The sequence below is a fragment of the Suricata suricatta genome, chromosome 8 (assembly GCF_006229205.1).
Source record: "Suricata suricatta isolate VVHF042 chromosome 8, meerkat_22Aug2017_6uvM2_HiC, whole genome shotgun sequence".
NCBI classification, from domain to species: Eukaryota; Metazoa; Chordata; class Mammalia; order Carnivora; family Herpestidae; genus Suricata; species Suricata suricatta.
In genome coordinates, this window is record NC_043707.1 from 69,262,057 (window position 1) to 69,285,606 (window position 23,550).

The following is a 23,550-nucleotide window of genomic DNA, read 5'->3' on the forward strand; positions in this document are numbered from 1 at the left end:
TTATTTATTTTTGAGAGAGACAGAGAGACAGAGCACATGTATTGGGGAGGGCAGAGAGAGAGAGGTAGAGGATCCAAAGCAGGCTGTGCTGAGAGCAGAGCGCCCAATGCAGACTCAAACTTAGGAACCATGAGATAATGACCTGAGATGACATCAGGTGCTTAGCTGACTGAGCCACCCAGGCACCCCTATACTTATGTTTCTAATTAAAATAGGCACTTTTTTGGGGCACCTGGGTGGCTCAGTCGGTTAAGTGGCCAACATCAGCTCAGGTCATGATCTCTCAGTTCATGAGTTTGAGCCCTGCATCGGGTTCTGTGCTGACATCTCAGAGCCTGGATTCTGCTTCAGAGTCTGTGTCTCCCTCTCTCTCTGTCCCTCACCTGCTCATGCTTTGTTTCTCTGTCTCTCAAAAATAAATAAATGTTAAAAAATTTTTTCCACGTTCCTTCTACATAACAGGTATACTCTTTAAATGTTTTCAAAATTCTATTTGATTTTTTTGTCCTAGCAATGTAGTCTGTATATACAAATAAATACATTATCTTTAAAATTACCTTTTAAAAATAACTCCTTAAAAAACCCAAAAGAAAGAAGAATGGATCTACCTCCCTCTTAACATTAGCCTCTCAAGTTTGGCATTTTGAATTTAACAAAAATAATAAAAATCTAAGAGATGTTTTAATTTAAAAAATAAAAGCATTAATAATGCTATTTTAAAACACTAAGATCAAAAAACTTGCCTATTTTTATTATTTTTTAATTGTATATTTCCTTTAAAAGTTCATGAAACAGTCCAACCTTATTCAAAATTTCAAATTTTATTCCTTCTATCCAGAACATTTCCCTCTAAACTGTCATTTAACTTTTCTCCATATTCCCAAGTATCTTCCTGCTGCCAAACAGGAGCACAAATCCAGTCTCTTTATAAGGCCTTACCTAAAACCATCAACCCCTCATGAGGTTCCCCTTTCTTTGAGCTGCTGTCTGTACTGTGTAAACTCAAACATATCTAGCCTCTTTATTTACATAACTAATGTACTTATGTCTTATTTCCCTAAGTTACTAGTTCCATCCTAACAGTTTTTGTGTACTTCCTTATGTACACAAAGTTCAGTACCTTATGACATGTTCTAGAAACTTAAAAACTTGTATAGTTATTTTGATCACTGGAAAACAACATTGTTAATAAAGTTAAGATCTTAGAAATCAATCGTATTTTTATATAGATTTTAAATATAAATAAATATATCTACATACATAATATGTTTAGCTGTGCTTTTGTTCTATGACTGCAAAATGATTCTTCCAGCCCTTTTCTGTTATCTTGAAATATGAACTGGTAAGAGAAGGAAGCCGAGTGAGGAGGTACTACAGGGACATAAATTTATCATTTTGACTCAGGACTGGGCATAAATGGGACTCACAGAGAATGTTCTATGAACGGTAGGTAGAGAATGTAATCTTTGTACATGAATTACATTACTTTGGAGTTAGTCCATAATTTTAGTTTTGAAAAGAGGTTGATTTGGAATTTTCTATGATCTATCTTTTTAAAAAGGCAGTTTTTAAAAGTAAAATCATAAAATCCAGACTAGAGAAAGAAAACATCAAAAGAAAAACTGTCACTAAGTAGCATTAAATATTTTGGAAACATTGATTTAAAGCAAAAGTTGTAATAATATGTAATAACATTGAATTCTACGGATCTATCAAAAGGATGAATTAGGAAGAGAATATAAAAGATTCTGCTTAGTTATTAGTTTGAGTTATTTACTATTCAGAATTACAACTTATATATATTACTTTTAAAAACATGTTGATTTTTTAATTTTATAAATTATTTTTTCTTGACTTCATCTAATTGCTCCCCCCACCCTCTTTTTTTTTTTTGAGAGAGAGAGAGAGAGAGAGAGAGAGAGAGAGAGGGAGAGAGCGAGAATGTGAGTAAGGGAGAGGGAGAGAGAAAATCTTAAGCAGGTATCAAGCCCTTGTGGAGACGGAGGCGGGGCTCGATCTCACAGCTGTGAGATCATGATGTGAGTCAAAATCAAGAGTCGAATGCTTAACTGACTGAGCCAGCTAGGTTCCCTAATTGCTCCGTTTTGCTGCCTTCCTCAAATTTTTATAGAGATTTTCCATTTCTGTTTTTATACCTACTGGAAGTTATTTTACTTCCATGTTATGGAATACGTGGATTTATAACTGAAGTTAGGTAAGGATCACTCCTCAACTTTTCACCAAGGCTGGACTAATTTTCAGTAAGAGTAAACAGCCTACAGTCTGGCAAAAGCTACATCCTCAGATCTGGACATTCTTCATTAATAATAATATTAATGTTATTCTGTTAGATTTAATTAGAAAGTGTTCTTCTGTAAAGACTTGACTCAAAGTGGTAACAATGTAGCAGAAAGCTATACAAATCATCGGGATTAACAGAGGTAGCCGGAAAACAATGAATTTACTATTCACAGATCTGGAATAAAGGAAACACTGTTCCATAAAAGAAAAATATTTGACCCATCTATTATTGCAGTTATAAACAAACTGACAAAAGTAAAGGCTTGCTTTAACCAACTACTTCTGTAAAATATAGTTCTAAACCTATCACATGATGCACAGAATATTGCATAAATATTCAGCATAATCCTCTCTGAATAGTTTTATATATCAAGAAAGAGTTTATTTTGATGTAATTGAAGGATATGAATAACAGGTAAAAAATAAATAGGCAAATCCAAAGGAAAATATTTTTTACATAAAGGAAAACTTCATTCTCAAGATCTATTCCTAATTCTGATGGAAAAAATATTAACAATAGCAATCTGGTGTGTGTATGCATATATACGTGTGTGTGTGTGTGTGTGTGTGTGTATACACACACTTAATGGCATTTAATATAATTTATTAAGGCAAGCATTATAAAAAAAAATATGTGTTAAAACATGCAGGTCAACTGAGGTTTAAAGGTGTTCAGTGAATTGCTCTGGGGTTAAATCCTTAATTAAGGAACAACCAGAAGTAGAAAAATCATTCTTCTCATTCTTAGTACCAGGCTCTTTTCATATCCAGGGCTGTCTTCTATTAATATCAACTGATGCTTCCAAGGAACTTAAGAAAAATCCTGCTTGTAAATATCAAATGGAAGTCTATTTCTGTAATAAATATGCCACCTGTGGGTTGCCTGGGTGGCTCAGTCGGTTGAGCATCTGACTTCGGCTCAGGTCATGATCTTGTGTTTATGGGTTTGAGCCCCGTGTCGGGCTCTGTGCTGACCGTGTGCTGAGCCAGGAGCCTGCTTTGGATTTTGTGTCTCCCTCTCTCTGCCTCTCCCCCTGCTTACGCTCTCTCTCAAAAAAAAAGTTTAAAAAATTAAAAAAGAGCATGTAAATATGCCACTTGTTATACAATAATTTTGTCTTTAGTCACCCTGTTAAGATAGTCTTTTTAAAGCATGTTCTCTAACCTAATTACAGTACTACTCCCAAAGTCCTTGCATTTTAAAAATTGTATATAAAAATGTATCAATATCAATTTATATTTATTAAACCCAGAAAGGTAAGATGCTCTGGTCAAAACATACCATTTTAAGAAAAATGAAAGAAAAAATAGATATAGGTGCATTTTATAAAGCAGAATATATTAACTATTCAATTAAGTCAGATTACCTGTAAAAGACATTGTATTACTTCTGTAATATGAAATGGGAAAGAGTATCACCCGACCACAGATGAGTAACAATTCCTATTCCATATAAACGCTTTAACATCTCCAAGTATTAAAAACTTAACAGAATTAATTTAAACACATCATCATTTTTCCTTGGTACACATTAACCAGTAAACTGTCACAAGGAGAAGTTGACTAGAAAGAAAAACAATAATGCCTACCTTATGTCAAGTACAGATATGTCAATTTAGTTTCTTCATGTATTACAGAAATGGAAAGTTCTGTTGTTATAAAATATACATTAATTTTCATGATCTTATACTAAAACTTCAGAAAAATACAGTTTCATTAAAAAAAAACGAACCTGTCTACTTCATCTCGAGCCACAATGTCTCCTTTCTTTAAGGCTTTTATAGCAAACATCTCATTTGTGTGTTTATATTCAGCCAAAAGCACCTGTAATGAGATTAAAATAGGTATTTTCTATCTGAGTTATTACTTTTGAAGTCATTCCAAGAAAACTTAAAAAGATTACCTTTCCAAAATGTCCTCTACCCAAGACAGCACAGCATCTGAAGTCTTGTAGATTAAACTGAAACATCTGTTGAGATCTGAAAACAGTATGTCAATTAAAAATAAGGCAAAAATATGGGCCCAAACGTGTATTAGCAAAGCTGTGTATATATTCTTCACCTTCTGTCCTCAAGTTCTCGAATACCACTGTATCCTAGGCCTGGCTGAGGAATATCAGGCTCATATTCAGATTGAGATTTTGGAAGTATACTATTTCTGTCATTCTCAATAGCAAAAAGAGCTTCTGAATCCTGTAAAATATTAAATACTCATCAAATCATAGAAGCATTAAGAAAACAACTTATTTGGTAAAGATGAAGTTTAAAAATGTCAAAAGTCAATAAAAATACTAGTGAGAAAAGTAAAATTCAGATATTGAACATTTCGTCTTAACAGTTGTTAATTCTACATCACACCTAAGAAATTTAAAAATGCACACGTTACTGTCACTTTCAACGCATATTCTGGAATCATGTTGACCAAGTTAGAAGATGAAGAGTGTTTGAGGCCACATATCCTCGAACATCAACCACGGTCCTATGCTTCAGGCTTCAGCAGCCTAGTCAATCTCTACTGGCCCACGAGCATCCAGAGGTTTTATGTTTCACACACAAGAAACATAAAAACATAGTTCACATGGGCAACTTTTAATTGAAATGGTAATTCATTTGGCGAAAAGGAATTATACAAGGTTTAAAATGCCTTGCCTGTCTTGGTGTATCCGAATCCCTTAATTCAGCAGATTCATCTATCTCTCCAAGGGAAGAATCACGTGGTGGGGCCGGAGGAGGTTCAGGTTCAAGATCAAAGTCCAATTTGGTTACTGTAGAATCACTTATAGAAGATAAAGCAATTCACCAAAAACAGTAATCAAAAGTATACATTTTAAACAGCTTTCAAATTAAAGCAAACAATTTTATTTTGAAATTTTTTTTAAAGTAGAACACTAATTTCAAAATACTGTTTTGAAAAAATCAGATTTTTAATAGACCCACTGTAAACAATATGCATGAATGTTGCAGTCACTGTTTTATAAAAGTGATGCTTAAAAATCTTAGACACATACCCAGCTGGAGGTGTGAGTTCAGGGATGCGTACATCAACCACTGGCACTGTAGCAGGCACGGGAGCTTGAGGGCTAAAGGTGCCAGAATGATTTACTGTTGGAATAGCTCTTCTCACCAGCCTTCCCCAAGTGGCAATATTAATATTCATTTGAGGAGCTCTGAGAAATGTTTTGCCTGGGATATTGTAAGTAAAGAAAATAGAATAAGTAATTTTTTATATATTACCAAAAGCCACAATTTGAAAATTCATTTTCATTGGTTTACAATTTATGAAGAACAAAATTTGTCACTTAAAAATAGGTAACTATTTGTTATTAAAGCTAGTGCAAAACAGTGAAAATAGTTTTAAAAATAAACAAGAAAGCACTTTTTTTTTAAGTCTAGGGATGATATGTGGCTAAGTTTTAAAAAAGAATTCTCTAAAAATAAAAGAATTATCTTTTAGAGATACTAACTGTATTTATGGATGAATCAATACAAGGTCTAGGTTTGCTTCTTATAATCTGACAAAGTAGTATGTGGATGGAATACAGTGAAACAAAGCTGGCCATGAGGTGAATGCTATTGAGACTGAGTGATGGTGAGTCTATTAAAGATGTTTTAAATATTCCTTAATAAAAAGTTAGAAATGAACAAATAAAAGGAAAACAAAAATCAAAGTTGGGTATTACTTTTAAATGTAGATTTTTCATATTTAAGAATACACCAAAAGAAACTGTATTTGATTCCTTAGTAACTACCTTGTTGTTTTGAAAAAATTTTCTTTTGTCTTTGGAGTTTAGGTCTTCTTTCAATAACTGGATTAAAAAAGGTAACCTGTAGTGAAGAAGATTTAAGTCGACATGAATATAGCTTTGGATTTATGCTTCATGAAATTCATTTAACTTCTAAGTACTGAAAACTTGAGAATCTTAGATATAATTTAAGCCCAACTTCTCATTTTCTAGGTGAAAAAACAGACCTAGAGAGGATAATGATTTGTCTTAAGGTAATACACTTATGCTGTAGTAGAATTGAGCCAAGGATTCAAGTTGTCTATTGTTCAACCTAATTCTCTTTCTACTTCTATGTCATGATGCCTACATACATAATTCCAATTATAGTGATGCACATTTATTAAAATACATTTATTACCTCTGCAAATAAAGTACCCTGTGGTTCCAAATAGAGACACATGCCATGCCGCTGGTTGTCTAAAAAATCTTCTAACCTCAGAAATTTTACAGCACACAGAGATCGCCAATCACGCCAATAAACTGAAATTTCCAGTTCACGTGACTAGGATAATTAAAAAAAATAAAGATAACAGAGAAGACATGATTGGACACACACTTGAATAAAATATTACAAAAAATATAAAATACAAATACAGTAAACAAAGATAACACACATAAAAGGTGCACGATTTTAAGGAGTGCTTTGTAATGTTTCTCTACGTTATTTTAACAAACATGTATTTTAACTCCAAGGAAGAATTTATAATCCCACGATCTCTAGCTAAGACATTCCTTTTATATAAAGAATACATAACTGGGAACGACCAATACAGATGAATAACCAAAGAGACTCTTTGCCATGTAACAGTTTCAGTTTTTCAGATTTTCCTTCTCTACTTGGTATCACTTGCTGTGCTACGGCTTAGAGACCTCAGTGCTCTCCTCAAAGAACCCATTTCAAACTGTCGTATTTCCTTGCCCCCATGCTGAATTAGGGAAAGGTCTACAAACAGCATTTATCCTGCACTTACAGTGTGCCACACGTTGTGCTAACCACTTTGAAGTATTAGATCATTTAATCTTCAGAAGAATACCACCAGGTAATAGGACTAGTGATAGCAGGGGCCTATGCAGGTAGGGGGCAAAAGGGAAATTCAGAATAAGTTTATACAAAAAGATGTTCATTTATTACAAAATCCCCCCCTTGTCCTCCCTGCAAAAGGCAGCAAGTTAGCAACAAACTGAATGTCCAAAAACTAGAGACAAGTTTATTATACAATATCCATATCAGGGAATACTCTATAATCATTAACAATAATGCTTATGTGGAAAAACATACTTGTCTTTAATGACTATTTTTATTATTATTAATTGTAGAGAGAGAAGGCACACGTGCACGAATAGGAGAGGGGCAGAGAGAATCTCAAGCAGGTGTCATGCTCAGTATGGATGCCAATATGGGGTTTGATCCTATGACTTGGGGATCATGACCTGAGCCAAAATGGGTAGTCAGATGATTGACCAACTGAGATACCCAGGTGCACTTATTTTTTTTTTTAATTTTAGAGAGGGATAGAGGAGGAAGGGGGAGAGAGAGAGAGAGATGGAGAGAGAGACAGTGACAGAGTGACAGAGAGAGAGAGAGAGAGAGAGAGAGAGAGAGAGAGAGAGAGAGAGAGAGAGAGAGAGAGAGAGAGAGAGAATCTCCATATTCAGCACAGAGCCTGATGTGGGGCTCTATCCCACAACCTTAGGATTATGACCTGAGCCGAAATCAGCCAACTAAACCACCCAGGTAACCCCATATTTAAGGCTTTAACAATAATGAGAACATAATTAGTGTAGAACACAGCTTATAAATTGGGGGTCCAGCCATTAACTCTACATACATTCTAATTAGAAAGCAACAGACTTCTCTATGATTTTGCAAACCATTCACAAGAAGAGATAAACATTTTCCCCCTGAGGCTCAAGAAAGTAATAAATTACTTCTTTCATATGATAACTTTCAATTTAGGAACTTATGCCTATTACATAAGCTCCTAGTACACCCAACAAATCTTCTGACTTTAAATAATGAGTTGATGCAAATGAATACAAAAAACACTTACAAAAAACAGAACAGGGCAAAAAAATGAGTCAAGACACAATATGCCAGATCTCATCAGACCAGATCTCATCAGAAAAATGTTCTATGGCAATATGTGAACCCAGGGCCTCTTACTTCATTTCTTAGTACTTGTCATGAAAGGGGAAGTATGAGTAGAATTTAAGATCAGCAAATGGCATCCATTCAAGTTAAAAGTTTAAGTGTTTTGGGAAATAAACTGAATGGATAACTGAACCAGGGATTGGTGATTTACACTACACTGTTTCAACTAAAAGAGGAGAGGTATACTTCCTCCTATCTTATTTTACCACATCAGGGAGAAAGACCTGTGATGAATCAGATGCAAGGGACACAGATGCTGGGGACAAAATTAGTACCTGTAAGAAGTTCTTACTTATACTTTCACATGGCTAACATTTGACACATGGTTAAGATTATCTCTTTCTCTGGGTGAGAAGAGGTCCAATCACCTTATTTATATTTATTTTAGCCACTCTGGTAAAACATATCGACTCATTTCTGTTTCTGCTTTCTCTTCTTTCCATGCTTTAAACTGAAGTGTGTTAGAAAAATCTAAAATTTGAGTGGAAGGCCTTAGGCTAGCTTTCCTAGAGTTCTACTTTGAGGTTTTAGGTATAAATTTAATCACTTTTTGTTACTTTGCATTGTTCCTTGGGAAATAAGACTGCACAATTTAAGGGGGAGGAGGACTATGATCTAGAGCAGATTAATGTTATTTTATGTCAATACTCCACACACTGTTTCAAGGAACCCCAAACCTACTTAGTCTCTAACATCTAGTGTAATCTGGATAGGTAAAGCAGGGATACAGCACCTAAAAAGGAAAATACTTTTTATATAAAGAGATGTCCCTAATATTTATAGAATTTAAACTGTGTGACTGCTCATTTGCTGGCAAGTTTCCAGATGAAGCAGACCAGTTCTATAAAGCTAAAACATCTTTTAACTGTCAAACTGTAAAAGCAACAAAATTCTAGATGGAGTAAAACCACCACTAAAATAGGTGAGCACTATAATAAGAGCTACTGATGGGCAGTACTGGTAAACCATCTCAATTTTGTGCTTCATTTGGTCTTAATATGAACTTGAACCTAAGGTCCAAGAAAGAACTGTGGAAGATCTAAGGCACCTGTAAGATTTGTCTAAAGTCTCCATAAGGCCTTGAAAGTAAAAAAAGAAAACAAGACATTGTATCAGCCCTACATGTAGGAGAGGAAGGAAAACAACTTAAAAAAATGTCCTTCAATTAAAAAACCTGGCACACATCTAGTATAAAAAGAACTGAAGCACAAAGAAGGCTGAAGTTCCCCAAATTGTTGGTGAGGAACTCTGGGACAATGGAGGAAATTTTAACTTTACAAAGGAAACACAGTGACATATGTGGGACACTGTTAAGAAATATTAGCTCATGTTAAGTTCAGTTTCAACATCAAAATGTACCACATTCCTTTTGATGACATCTTATCTTGCTAAACTGGGTTTTCAACAATTGATTTTTCCCACATGAAAAATCAATGTATAAGCGTGTGGTGTTCATGCTTTGAAAAGTTATATAGTATACAACAGGCAGATAGATTCCATTAGTAAGTAACTGGTTAACCAAAAATGAAGTAAAAATTCTTTCTTTTCTTTTAAAATTTTTACTCAAAAATACTAATTAGTTAGAACATAAGACTAAGTATTTTAGTAACCACTTTTAAAATTGGTATAACCGACAAAAAAATTGTGACATACTTAAATATATATCATGATACTCTGATATATGTATATACTATGCAGATACCTCCCATTTAATGAAAACTTCCATCACCTCAGTAAATTTCATTTATATAGTATTGTTATTAACTATAGTCACCATGTTATACACTGGATGCTCAGACCTTATTCATTTTATAGCTAAAGTTTTAACTTTTTTACCAACCTCTCCATGTTTTCCCCACCCCCTACCTCTTGGTAATTCTTACTTCTAGGTGTTTAATCTTTTTCTTTTCTTTTCTTTTTTTTTTTAAGATTCCATATATAAATGATACTATGTAGTATCTATCTTTGTCTGGCTTATCTTCTTTATCCATTCATCCGTTGACAGGCTGTTTCCATAACTTGGCCATTGTGAATAATGCTGCAATGGACATGGAAGTGCAGATACCTCTTCAATACTGTTTTCATTTCTTTTGAATATATGCCCAGGAGAAGGATTGATGAATCATATGGTAGTTCTATATTTAATTTTTTGAGAAACCTCCATACTATTTTTCATAATGGCTGCACCAATTTACATCCCCACCAACAGTGCACCAGGGCTCCCTTTTCTCCACACATTCTTGTCTATACTTGTTATCTCTTATCTTCTTGGTGCAGCCATTCTAACAGGTCTTAGGTGATAACTCATTGTGGTTTTGACATGCATTTCTTTGATTAGTGGTGTTGAGTACCTATTCATGCACCTTTTGACTATGTGAATGTCTTTAGAAAAATGTCTATTCACTTTCTGTACATTTTAAATCAGATCTTTGTGATACTGAGTTATAAGACATTTTAATATGTTTTAAATATTAACCCCTTTTCAGATATAGAATTTGCAAATACTTTCTTCCATTCTGTAGGATGCCTTTTCATTTTGTTGGTATTTCCTTTGTTGTACAGGAAATTTTTAGTAAGGACTTTTTTGGGGAGGGGATGGAGAGGGAGAGGGAAAGAGAGAGACAGAACACATGCTCAAGGGGAAGAGGAGAGGAAGAGAGAGAGAGAGAGAATCTTAAGCAGGCTCTATGCCCAGTGTATCGCCTGACAATGGGCTTGATCTTACAACCATGAAATCATGACCTGAGCCAAAAATCAACAGTCAGACACTTACTGAACTGACCCACCAGGTGCCTCAGTAAGTACTTCTTAATAAATGGAATTGCTGGATATTTCTTTTGGCCTAGACACACAGTGTAAAAAAATGCAAAAGAACCCCAACAGGACCCGGAGGATGCTGTGAATTGAGAAAGTTTGGGAACCTCTAATAGAAGAACATGAAAGCTAGGCTCCACTGCTGAAAAGAAAAAAGAAGAAGCAAGAAGCAGAACATGGAAAATTCAAGGGCCAAGATAAGGTTAAGACTTTGTAAACGTACAACATGGTAGATACCACATTAACTGGTCTTCTATTTCTTCTTTAATTGGCCTTCTATGGGCTTCTGAAGACAACACAACCTTAAGAAATATCAGTTAAGGTCTCAGCAGCAAAGAGGCTGCATACTCAAAGAGTCTGAATTTTAAAACCTGGCTATTTATGGAGGTGTGATTAAGGTTAAAGAACAAACAAGGATGAAGCAACTAACATGTAGCACCAGTAAACATCCATTACCACTCCTCACCTCAATGTGCAAGAGGCAATTGTTATCAGATTGGACCTTGGAAAAAGGGACTGTCCTACAGGAGTCATAGCCATAGTTGAACCAATGCTGTGAAAATAGGGAAAGGGACAGGGAAACAAATACCTTGACCTGCCTCACCTCCTATCCTCACACCTCCTAAAAATGTCTACCATTATAAGTCAGAGCCTAGTGGTTCAAGTCCACAGCTCTCAGCTTCCAGGGGCAAAGCACAGGCTAGGGAAGGGAGACCACTGGAATCCACTAGGGGTAAACAAAGAACAACCATATCAGGGAACAGTAGTATCTCTCTTCAGTTGAGGAGTCCAATACGGGGGACTTTCCAGCTGGACCAAATATGACAGGTCATCCTCCTTTGGGGAGGATGGGAAATACAGAGAAGAGAGATCAAGACTGAGACAATAGAGAATATAATGTTATGATCTTTGCTTGAAATGTCTGCCCCCTATAGATGTGGGTGATTCTCTTTATAAGAGAGAAGTAAACAATTATGATACAAACTAGTGCTTTAACAGTTTATATAGAACGGCTTCCTTTATAAATTCATTTTGTATAACAAGTTCCAAAGACTCCCTATTATTCCAAACCTACTATAAACTTTTCTGTCTTTACATACATAGCTCCTATGTCAAATCTTATTCCCCTGCCAAAATGTATATTTTCATGTGAGACTTCAAATGGCTTTTTCCCTTGTACCACTCCAATGCTCTTTTCATCAAGACTAAATTAAACATCTATCTTCCTCAGAAAGGTATTCTTGACTAAATTCAGCCCAGAGGTCTTTCCCTTGAGTTTAGATGTGTATAACTTTTTATTTATCCTTCTAGGGACTTGTGTTCTCAAATCTGAGGATTCAATGTTTGTCATCAATTCTGGAAAATTCTAGGTCATTATTGCTTCAGATCTGACCACTGGCTCATTTTCTTCATTCCCTCATTCTGGAATTCCACTTAGTATGTTAGTCACTTTCATCCTATTCTTCCTGTCTCTTATCCTGTCTTTCACGTTGTTCATCTCTTTGTCACCTTGGGTTGCATCATGGCAGCTTCTTTAGCTCTAGCTTCCATCTACTAACTCTTTTGTTATTTAGCCCATCCACTTAGTTTTCAATTAAAAATGTTGTATTTTATCAAGTTTTATTTTACTCTCCTTCCAACCCAGCTTCAACAATTGAGGACTGACAGTCCCCCAATTATTTTGAAGATAATCTCAGATGTCTACTATTTGTTTTAAAAAAAAATTCTGCCTGATCCGTTTTGTCACTCACTCTTTGCTCATGTTTTCAAATTCCTCTTTTAAATATTTTAAACATTTTATATTCTATAACAAATAATCCCATTATCTATTGCTGCTTACTCACGGTGGTTATATCTCATGTATTTTTAAATTCTTGATGCATGCTCATGTTGGAAGAATTCTTCCCTAAGCTTCTCAAACACCATTTGATAGTTTTTTATTTTGTCTCCAACTGTTTTTTAAAACCTACCAGACCACAGAGGCCTTTATGGAAAGAATGCTTCTCGCTATTTTGTATTTCTCACTGTGCTAAATGTAGGTCTTTGCACATTACTTTAAAGATTGGAGAGGTAGAAAAAGGCTAAAATTTCTATACTGTGCTATTGAGCAGTAACTGGTAAGCCATAAGGAAATAAGTCAGACTAAGTTGCACGTGGGAGGGTGGGAGCAGGTAAGAAAGAAGACTTTTTTATATTATATATCCTCCACCCCTCAGATTCTAATGTGTGTCATTTTGGGAATCCATTTGGGAATCACTATACCAACTAGGGTGTGTTACCTGCATAAACTGAAGTAGGAAGAAAAGAAGGGAAATTGTTAGAAAGAAAAAAAAAAACCTTTTTAGTTTTAAAAATATATTTGCATAAGTTATTTTCAGTCATTCTGTTGTATATTTAATGAATACCTATACTAAGTACTGTTATGGAAATACAAAGAGAAGTAACATATGGTTCTGTTCACAAACAGATCATAGTTTTGTTGGGGAGACGGAAATGTAAATAAATCCTGGCAAAACAGAGGCATATATAATTGGTATAATGACACAAAAGGGAGAACTGACCAATTTTTCCTAAGGGGAAGATAGCAAGAAGATCAGAATAAATAAGAATTGCTCAAATTAGGTTTTTAGATATAAAATTATAAGAATAAAGGAGAGAACACAGGAGTCAGGGGAAAGAATGTACAAAGTTAAGCATGCATATTGTATATTGTAGGGATAGGAAATAGTTTCATGTTAATTAAAGCCTAGAACAGAAGTAGGAATGCCTTGGGAAATAAAAGATGAGAAGATGGGCAGAGACAGGTCATGAAGGGCTTTGTATGACTTGCAAAAGCATTTGGTCTTTAACTTGTAAATTTTAAGCTTCTACGAAAGGATTTAAAATATAGAGGAGTAGAGGTCAGATCAGATTAGGCAACATAGTAATTAAAAACAAGGCCTCTAAAATCAAGATAGCCCAGTGCTGCATACTTAATGAATTTCTGTAGAAAACAGTAGGTTAAAATCTTAGCTCTACACCACCTCCTGGTTTGTGACCTTGGGCAAGTTATTTTGAGCCTCATTTTGCTCATCTGCAAAATATGTATAATAGTATCAACCTCTTAGAGTTGTGTGAAAATTAAAAGAGTTAATACAAGCACAGCACATAGTCAGTGTTCAGTAAATGTCAGCTTTTATTATTAATATTGTGGTATGTGATTAAGAAAATCAATATTGGAAACAAAGAGACAAGTTAGCCCACTATTAAAAAGAACATACTGGTTTTACATAAGACCTGGCTTTGATATAAGGTTCTTGTGATGATTCCTGGAACCACTGCTTTCTAGCTGTGCGACCAAGAAAAGTTATTTACCTTTTGGAACCTCAGTAATCCCCAGAAGAGTGATAATGATTATATACTTAAGATTACTGTGAGGATTAAATGATACTATATGTAATGTGTGTGGTTCAGAACCTAGTACAGTTTCAGTGTGATGTGTAATGAATGATAGGACGAGGAAGCATAAATTACTACTTCAAGAATCTCGTCTATCAAAGACAGTCCTGTCAACAGAGCTATGAAGAAGCAAAACTTTTTTTTTTTTAATCGGGAGGAAATGTGAACATATGCAGTAAGGATAAGAGGTGAGAAGCAAGTAGGAAGTAAAAAATTACTGGTGACAGTTGGAGTAACTAATGGAACAGGATTTAGAAGAGGAGAAAGAATCGAAACTGGAGGACAAATTGAAAGCTTATAGGCTCTTATAGGGTAGAAAGAGAACTCTTTCTCTAAAACCAATGAGGAAGATACAGAAATATTTGCAGGTGATAGGAGTAATTTGAGAAAGCTGCACCCTAATGATCCTAGTCTTATCTATAAAATGGAACAAAGGGGTCTAAGGCAGGAGGGAAGACGTGAAGAGATAGGTGAAAGAAAAGCTCCTGATAAGGATATGATAAAAGATCTGAAATGCAGGACAACTTTTACAAGCCCAGCTGAAGTCAGAAACTAAAATTTACAGTAATAGGTGTGATTAATATTTCAGCAGCATTCAGTAGACTAGAGCTGAAAATATCAATGGCAGGACTGATTTGCTGTTGGGGGTTTCCAAGACAGGTATGATTGAAGAATGCTTCATGTGGGAGCATCAGTAAGGAACAGCTCAGGGTAACACTGGTCTTAGGGAATACAGAAAGGAAAATGAAAATTTTAAGGCCTAATGGCCCCTTCCTTACCCTTTTCATGAAGAATTAAGGAAATGAAAATATTTGATCAAATAGTTAGTTCTGTGATAATAAAGAAGAGACCAGAGGAATAACAATAATAATTTAAGCTATCATTTACTGAATGACCATCATTGGCAGGGTCATTAACCTAGGTGCCTTATGTAATTATCTCATTTATGGAAATAAAAGACTTGGTAAAAGTCTGACATATCAAATTCAGGATTTCAGAATCATTCATTGCTAAAATGACAAGCAGTAAATGTATAGTATGGCTGAGGTATTCAAAGAAGTTTGAAATAATACCATGTTAAATGGGTTGTTTACATATGTAGAGGTTTTTTTGGTTATTTTTTTTTTAATGTCCCAGAATGATGCTGAAGTGAAGAACCAAAGCTCTTAAAGAATACTGGTTAAGGAATACTGGAGAATGTCTGGTGATTTAAGAGATGTCAGAGATGGAAAAAAAGAAAAAACAGTAAACTATATACATTGCTCACTGTCTCAGAGGACTCACACAGCCTTAGAGGAGAGTATAATGTGTCATTTAACAGAATCTGGAAGTGGTAAAAAGGGTAAATACTTCTGTAGTCCATTTTTAAAAAATAGTAGGTTCTATGCCCCAAATGGGGTTTGAACTCATAACCCTAAGATCAAGTCAATTGAGCCAGTCTGGATCCTTGTCCATTTTTAGTTAAAAAACAACATCTCATATTAGACAGTATGTTCAAAACAGCCAGTTCATACACAGAAGAAATTAAAATGCCTTTGTATTCCTATTGTATTGCTTGTTCCCCCAGGAGGACTGAGGAAATTCAGGGAAAATGGAAATTTACATGGTTATTGCATTTATAATAAACGTTAATAAAAAATCAAATTTTATAAGAAAATATAAAAAGGGTAACCTGAGAAGAATGGAAAGAACATAGAACAGTCAGGAGACTTCATGAATTACTGGGGCACCTGGTTGGCTCAGTCAATGAAGCATGTGAGTCTTTATCTCAGTGTCATGAACTGGATTACTTAATAAAAAAAAAATAATTCTGGATTACTATGAAAAGCAAAAAATGACCCATCAATACAGAGAACAAACTGGTGGCTGCCAAAGGGATGGGGGTAGGCTGAAGGGATGAGCAAAATGGGTGATGGGGAGTGGGAGATAATATGCTTACAGTCATGGAATGAGTAAGTCACAGGGATGAAAGTTATAAAAAAGCACAGGAAATATAATCAGTGGTATTATAATAGTGTTGTGTGGTGACAAAGTAGCTAGACTTGTGGTAAGCAGAACAAGAACTTGCAGATTTGTTGAGTCACTATGCTGTACACCTGAAAATAATGTAACACGGTGTCAACCATACTTCAGTTAAAAAAAAATACTGGATTATACTTTAGGCTAGTTTTTTAATCTTTAAGGCTATAATTTTCTTAGTAATTTGTAAATAAAGGGGCTGAAAATTATATCAGCAATTTTCAAAATTTGTTTTTCTTAAGTGGCAAATTCCAAATGGTATCCTACCCAGAAAACTAAAACAAAAAAAAACAAAAACATCTCCATGTTGCCTTCTAAGACAATTCTACAGAGCCCTGACCTCCTAGGAACATAATTTGGGTTTTTTTTAGATTATTGTAGGTCTAGATCACTTCCAGAGTATTTAAAAACCCCCAAAAGATCTACAAATCTTGAAGAGGATAGAAATAGTATAAATAACTTAGTTCCAGAATCCTGTAGGAAAGAAACTTGACATTTGAGGCAAAATGCTAGGCATGAACACATCAGACAGTTTAAAATAACATTTTCTATAAATATTTCAATAAACATTTTCCATAAATAAATATTCTATAAATATAAGGGATAAAGTAAAAGGGTAAAAAGCACATGAAAAAGTAAAATATACTAAGGAAACACAAGTAGTTATCATGATAAGGAATGTAGTCTCTGCCAAAAAGAAGTTTATAATCAAATTAGGAAAAAGTAACAGGCCTATCAGAAGCCTAGAAGCTCTAGTTAGCCTCAGGGAAATTAGCTTTACTTAGTCATGCAGTCTTCAAACTCTCAAAGGGAGTACTGCTCCAAAGTGGGAAAAATGTCTGAAGTCATGAAAAAAAATTTAGGTGAAGATCACAACTGCAAGTAAAAAACAACCAATCAAAAGTTGGTTTTTATCGTTTTCTAAGCTTGCAGTATGGGTAATTTTAATTATTTTTTCTTTCAGGTTTTCATCATCATTTCCTCCTCTGTGTGACTGTTATCTATCTCATTCAAATTACCATAGAGTAAAGAACACCATTTTGAAGGGCACTGACGTGTAGTACCAGCTCTGAAATTTATTAATATTTAACTACTCTGTGCTCAGTTTCCTTAACTATAACATGATGGTAACTTACTTTTGAGTTCTATTTGATTTTATATTTATGTAAGTAAGTACATATTTATTACTTCTAAGTTCTATTTTAAATATTAAACTCTGTAATGCAATAACCTGGTGACAAGAGAAATCTTCAAACCAAATGTTTTCCCTCTAACAAGAATTCTTTTTGAGTTTCATTTTGATCATATCACTCATCAAAAATCCTATAATTACTTTAAATCGGCTCTGAAATGCAAGAAAAGACATTGAACCAATTAATTCTCCATTACCTACCATGCTTTTCTATTATTCTTTTTTATCTTCTATTATACTTAAGTTCATAGGCATCCACACATCAAAACCTATGGATAAGAAAAAACTACTGCCACTGAGTGGCTAAAATGAGCCAGGCAACACAAGGAATTTTATATGCACTACCTCAGTTTTCTTCTTAACTCTCCAGTAAAGATTACAGGTGACTCTTGAACAACACAAGGGTAAAGGCACCAACCCCTGCACAGTGAAAAATCTGAGTACAACTTTTGATTCACTCAACACATTACTGTTGACTGGAAACCTTATTGATAACATAAACAGTCAACTAATATATATTTTATGGTTATATGTATAACATACTACATTCTTACAATAGGCTAGAGAAAATATTATTAAGAACATCATAAGAGAAAATACATTTATAGTGATTTGCTCTAAAATATCTACATATTAAGTGGAACTGTATAGTTCAAACCTGTGTTGTTCAAAGGTCAACTGTGTATTTTATCCCTATTTTAGGGATGGTGAAACAAAAAAAAGCTAGTAAGTAGCAGATGGACAATGAACCCATTTTACCTGGCTTCATTACAGCAAATCTATTCACATTAAAAATGAATGGAAACTGAAAGAAACATCTTGTGGTCATAAATATTTATATGTATTCACATGGTTTAAAAAGAATACACAAATATAATAAGACTTAAAACTGTATCTATTTATACTAACAACCTCAACTGTTATTTCCCTCTCTAGTGGGCTTGACTGAATTATATTGGTCTACTTAAAAAGCTAATTTAGAGCATGTAACAATGCTGATTCTTCTACTCTAAAAGAGAAAAACATCAGAGTTGAAAAAAATTTTTAGAAGTATAAACTTTAAAAGAATTCCTTTAAAATCTCTTATAAATTGTTCATTCAACTTTATTGAGAGAGAACAACTATTTTCTATAGCAGCTCATTTCATTTTTTAACATATTATCCTTTGTACTAAATTAAAATCTGCCATCCATTGACTTTTGCTTTGTCCTCCACAGCCATGAAATATAGTCACCTCAAGGACAGAACTACAGCTTGCCACTTCCAACTTCTCCAAGAATTTGGCAAACACTGCTACTTGATCAGTATAATCTTCTCTGAAAATCAAGACCCATGTAGTAAGCCTTAACAGAGGGCTCCAGAAAGTCACTACTGATTAGAATAAGCATACACAAACTGAAATCTCATTGCTATCCTTACTCTAATGTTTTCACCCATTCCTTCTTTCAACTTTAAAGACAGTTAGCAAACTTTGCTAAATTTCTTTCTTTAATAGACTCTTAAAAATCCCATTTTTCTTCAGTTGTTCCACATGTAACAGGATTTTCATCATCTCACCATTCCTGTAATTATTCACCAGATAAGCTTTTATGATGCTTATCTAAGTTATGATCAACTCAAAGTTTATTGTATTTTATTTTTTTCTCCCCCAACTCAAAGTTTTTTTTTTTTTTTTTTTTCTTTTTGGGTAAGCCTTCTTTCTCCTCCTACCCATGGGATCCTGCTTATAATTTGATTATTAAATTTTTGTTTTCTGTCTTTATAAACTTTTCCCCACTTTGTGTTAGTAACTCTTCTTTAGCTTCTATAGTGCATGGTACTTACTTCTTTCAGATCATTTACCCTCGGTAAATCAAATGATGCCAACTCCCCTATTAAAAGCCTCCCAAATTTTAGTCTATGAAGACCTTAGATATCTTGCATCTATCTACATCTACTTTACATTGATCTTCTGTCTCCCAAATTTTTATTCTAACAACATACCAGTTTCTTTCCTACCTCAAGGGCTTGTATACTTTTCTCCTCTGCTGGGAACACTCTCCCTGGATCTTTAAAAGTCTGGCAAATTTTCACACATCAGGTCTCTTAGATCAAATGTAGTATTATCCAAGAGACTCCCTAATTATCTAATATAGCTGCTACCCCTCATTTTAACAGCCTACTTCCTTCCTTCCCAGTACTTGTAGTTTTTAAAAGTTGTTTACTATTTATCTTCCCTCATTAGTATAAAGGTCCCTAAGTATATGGACTTTGGAATTCTGATCACTCATTACCAGCATTTAGAATGGTGCTTAGCACAGAATTAGAGTATCCGTGATTATTACGCTTAAGAGTTCTGTTACAGCAATAAGTATATATAATCTCTGTAAATCTAGAACCTAGTAAAAAGCCCAGTACATATGAAATGTTCAATGAAATGCTCAACAAATATTTGTGAAATGAAAAGACTGATCACCCACATGGATGACATTCACTATGATGTTTAATTAAGTGATCTCCAAGTCCACTTATCCAGTCCTGACCTCTAGTTCCACATCTTTATTTAATTGCTAAGAGACTAGGTATAGAACCCATCCCCCTCCAATATAGATTTTTTTTCTAATGATTATGGCATCATTTTCTCTACAAACTATAGACAAATTCCTACCTTTGTACTCAAACCCAATTAGTTACTAAGTCATATTATTTTTCCCTTCATTTCCTATATATATCTTTTTCTATTCCTACTGCCAAGTTTTATTTCAAGCTCTCCTGATCTTACAGTTGTAGCACTGGACTATCCTCCTGCCAATGAGTTTGCCTTTAGTTCCTCCTCCCTCAAATTCATTCTTCACACAGATTCCAAGGTAAACTTTTTCGTTATGTTGTCTCCCATCTTGTCTCCTATACCAACAAGTATAAACACCTTAAGCCCAGCATTCTAGGACCTCGATATTATTTTAACTGAAATCATCAAAATAAAGGTATGTTTGGGAAATGAGGTGACAGACTCTTACACAGTTTCAGATGTAATGGTAAAAAATCAGGTATGTACTATAAAAGCCAATGAAGCAGAAGTTCCTTGAGGAAACTTGAGAGACCCTGTTTATGTTGTTCATTGCTAATATTACCTGGAAGTGTCAAGAATACAGTAGGGATCAATGAATTATACTTGTTGATTAAATGAAAGAATACTTTCATAATAATTTTAATGAATAAATGAATGATCCCAAATGAGAGAACGAATGCCAAGATGAAGGTAGTATTCAATCAGTCTGGTATTTTGACACATGAAGCTTCGTTAGTAAATTATTTTTTTACTTTATTTTTTTTTAAATGAATATTTTGTAAGAACATTAATCATGTTTTTACCACTTTCAATGATTTTTATATGGATTTAATTTTCACACATCTCAGTGAGCTAGGTAGTATTAAAGCTAAGAAAACTGGTATACTGGTTAAGTATATACAACATTTTTTGAACCAAGAAAAGTAATGATGAAGATGTGATTAGGATGCTGGCTATGAGGAAAGAAACAAAAATTGGAAAAAAAATTTTAAGTAGAGGCTAGAGTAGAAACTACCACTTCACATCATCATTAAGCACTGTAAATTTGCTTTCACTAATGTCATTAAAAAATGACATAGGTATCATCAGTCTGAACACTAAATGATGAAAGCTTGATATCTTTCTTATTTTTTTAGATAAAATTAGGATTAAGCTGCACTATTTTCTTCCCACACCCCAGTGGATGGATTAGAATCTGAGTAATAAAGTTACCACCATGGATTTGAATCTACTGTGGACCAGGTTTACTTCTGGATTCTAAACCTAAATATCACATTCCAGCCATTCATGTCATTCATGGAAGCCACGGAGACACATGGAAGCCTGGGTAACTGAGGACATTAGCTCATTTCAAATTTAGCTTTGGTAGTATAACCTACAAATGGTGAATCTGAAGAATCACCTTCGTTTTTAGAATGCATCACTAAAATAAATGTACTTCAATACTAGCTCTCACTTGGTTGTCTTTTATGTCAATACAAAATGTACATTTTCAAAACACTGAACAAGTGAAAGCTACTGCAACACTCTGATGTTCACCTCTGTCTTACAGCAGGCTTTTCTATATACAACTCACAAGATGAGTAATGTCAAAAAAACGTAGATTCTTCTTTTATTGTGTTAAAAATAAAACTTTTCAGGGGTGCCTGGCTGGCCTAGTTGGTTAAGAATCCGAGTCTTGATTTTTGGCTCAGGTCATGATCTCACAGTTCATGAGTCTGATCCCTGCAGTAGGCTCTGTGCTGACAGCTGTGGAGCCTGTTTGGGATTTTCTGTCTCCCTGTCTCTCTGCCCCTCCCCACTTGCTCACAGTCTCTCTCTAAAATAAATAAATAATTGGGGCACCTGGGTGGCTCAGTCGGTTAAGCATCTGACTTCGGCTCAGGTCATGATCTCACGGTTCGTGGGTTCGAGCCCCACGTCGGGCTCTGCTGACAGCTAGCTCAGAGCCTGGCGCCTGCTTCAGATTCTGTGTCTCCCTCTCTCTCTGACCCTCCCCTGCTTGCGCTGTCTCTCTCTTTCAAAAATATATAAAAACCATTAAAAAAATTTTTAATAAATATTAAAAAAACAAAACTTTTCAAAGTCTTCTAAAATATAAAATTTACATTCAAAGTGAATTATAGATATAATAAAAATTCAAGTAAAATGTTTTTAATCTTACCCTGTCCAGTTCCAGTGTAAACTTCTGGTCCCATGACTGATTGGAAATGGGTTTCCAGCTTGTCTGACCGACCACAGTATTATCTAGCTTCAAAACTGCACAGACATCATCTGTAATTAAATTTATAAACCTGCTTAAATATTTTAAAACTTTAAAATAGAATATCACTGTTTAATAGGAACAAAAGTCTTATCCTTTGGAAGTAAGATTTTCCTTGAAGCTTTTGAATTCTAAATGACTACCTTTATATGTACACATACTTGGACCAGATGCTCCCAAATTATCCTTTGTGTTTGACAAAAACACAAAGATTAAATGCTATTTTGTTGTTTGTATATCAATAGCAATCATACAGTTTTCTCCCTCTACACTTCTATTTATAGAGTTTGTTACCTTAGACAATTTTTATTTTCATACTTTTCCTAAAATCCCTCTCTATATACAGGAAAGCACTGACATGTGCACGTCTGTACTGCGTAGTAGGTTCAACTGTCACAGGCCTTCCCCAAGTCATACCTTTATGCCATCGTTTATAATTACATTTTAGAACATCTGCAAAATGCTTCATAAACCTGTTGCGTATTACTCTTACCACTTCCACCTATTCCCCCATTTGTTTGCTAAGTGAGCTACCACCCTAGTAAACATGTTTGGTCCCATGGTTAGTTATCAAAATTTAGAAGTGTCAATGTAGGGGTGCGTGGGTGGCTCAGTCAGTTAAGTGTCCGATTTTGGCTCAGCTCATGATGTCACGTTTCAGGGGTTTGAGCCCCACATCAGGCTCTGGGCTGACAGCTAGCTCAGAGCCTGGAGCCTATCTTCAGATACTGTATTTCCCTCTCTCTCTCTGACTCTCCTCTGCTCATGCTGTCTCTCTCTCTCTGAAAAAATAAAAACATTAAAAAAATTAGAAGTGTCACTATATCACTGAAAGATCAAGATGTGACAAGACTCATAGCCTCCAAACACTTTTAGTTTGGCAGAGAGTGATCTTCAGTATTTCCTTCTTCCAAAAGAATTAAGGCTACATGTCACTCAGTTTTCTAATATAATTTCAATAAATTTGGTTGCCTTTGTTTCCTGTCAGTATAGCTTTTCATATTTTAAAGTTAAATTATAAAAATCATAACATAAAGCT

At 34.6% G+C, this 23,550-nt stretch overlaps 1 protein-coding gene across 3 annotated transcripts in view; it reads right to left on the reverse strand.

Moving 5' to 3' along the window:
• The window catches only part of PKN2 (protein kinase N2), a 117,053-nt gene that overhangs the window by 18,685 nt on the left and 74,818 nt on the right, over nt 1-23,550 (reverse strand). For 2 of the 3 annotated variants that reach the window (XM_029947395.1, XM_029947397.1), the window contains exons 8-15: nt 22,413-22,522; nt 6,444-6,587; nt 6,050-6,125; nt 5,309-5,483; nt 4,950-5,076; nt 4,363-4,493; nt 4,205-4,280; nt 4,034-4,125 (exon numbers count right to left, since the gene is read on the reverse strand). In XM_029947395.1, the coding sequence (XP_029803255.1) occupies nt 4,034-4,125; nt 4,205-4,280; nt 4,363-4,493; nt 4,950-5,076; nt 5,309-5,483; nt 6,050-6,125; nt 6,444-6,587; nt 22,413-22,522 (931 nt within the window). The remainder of the gene's footprint in view (nt 1-4,033; nt 4,126-4,204; nt 4,281-4,362; nt 4,494-4,949; nt 5,077-5,308; nt 5,484-6,049; nt 6,126-6,443; nt 6,588-22,412; nt 22,523-23,550) is intronic. The other variant, XM_029947396.1, reaches the window with a different exon arrangement.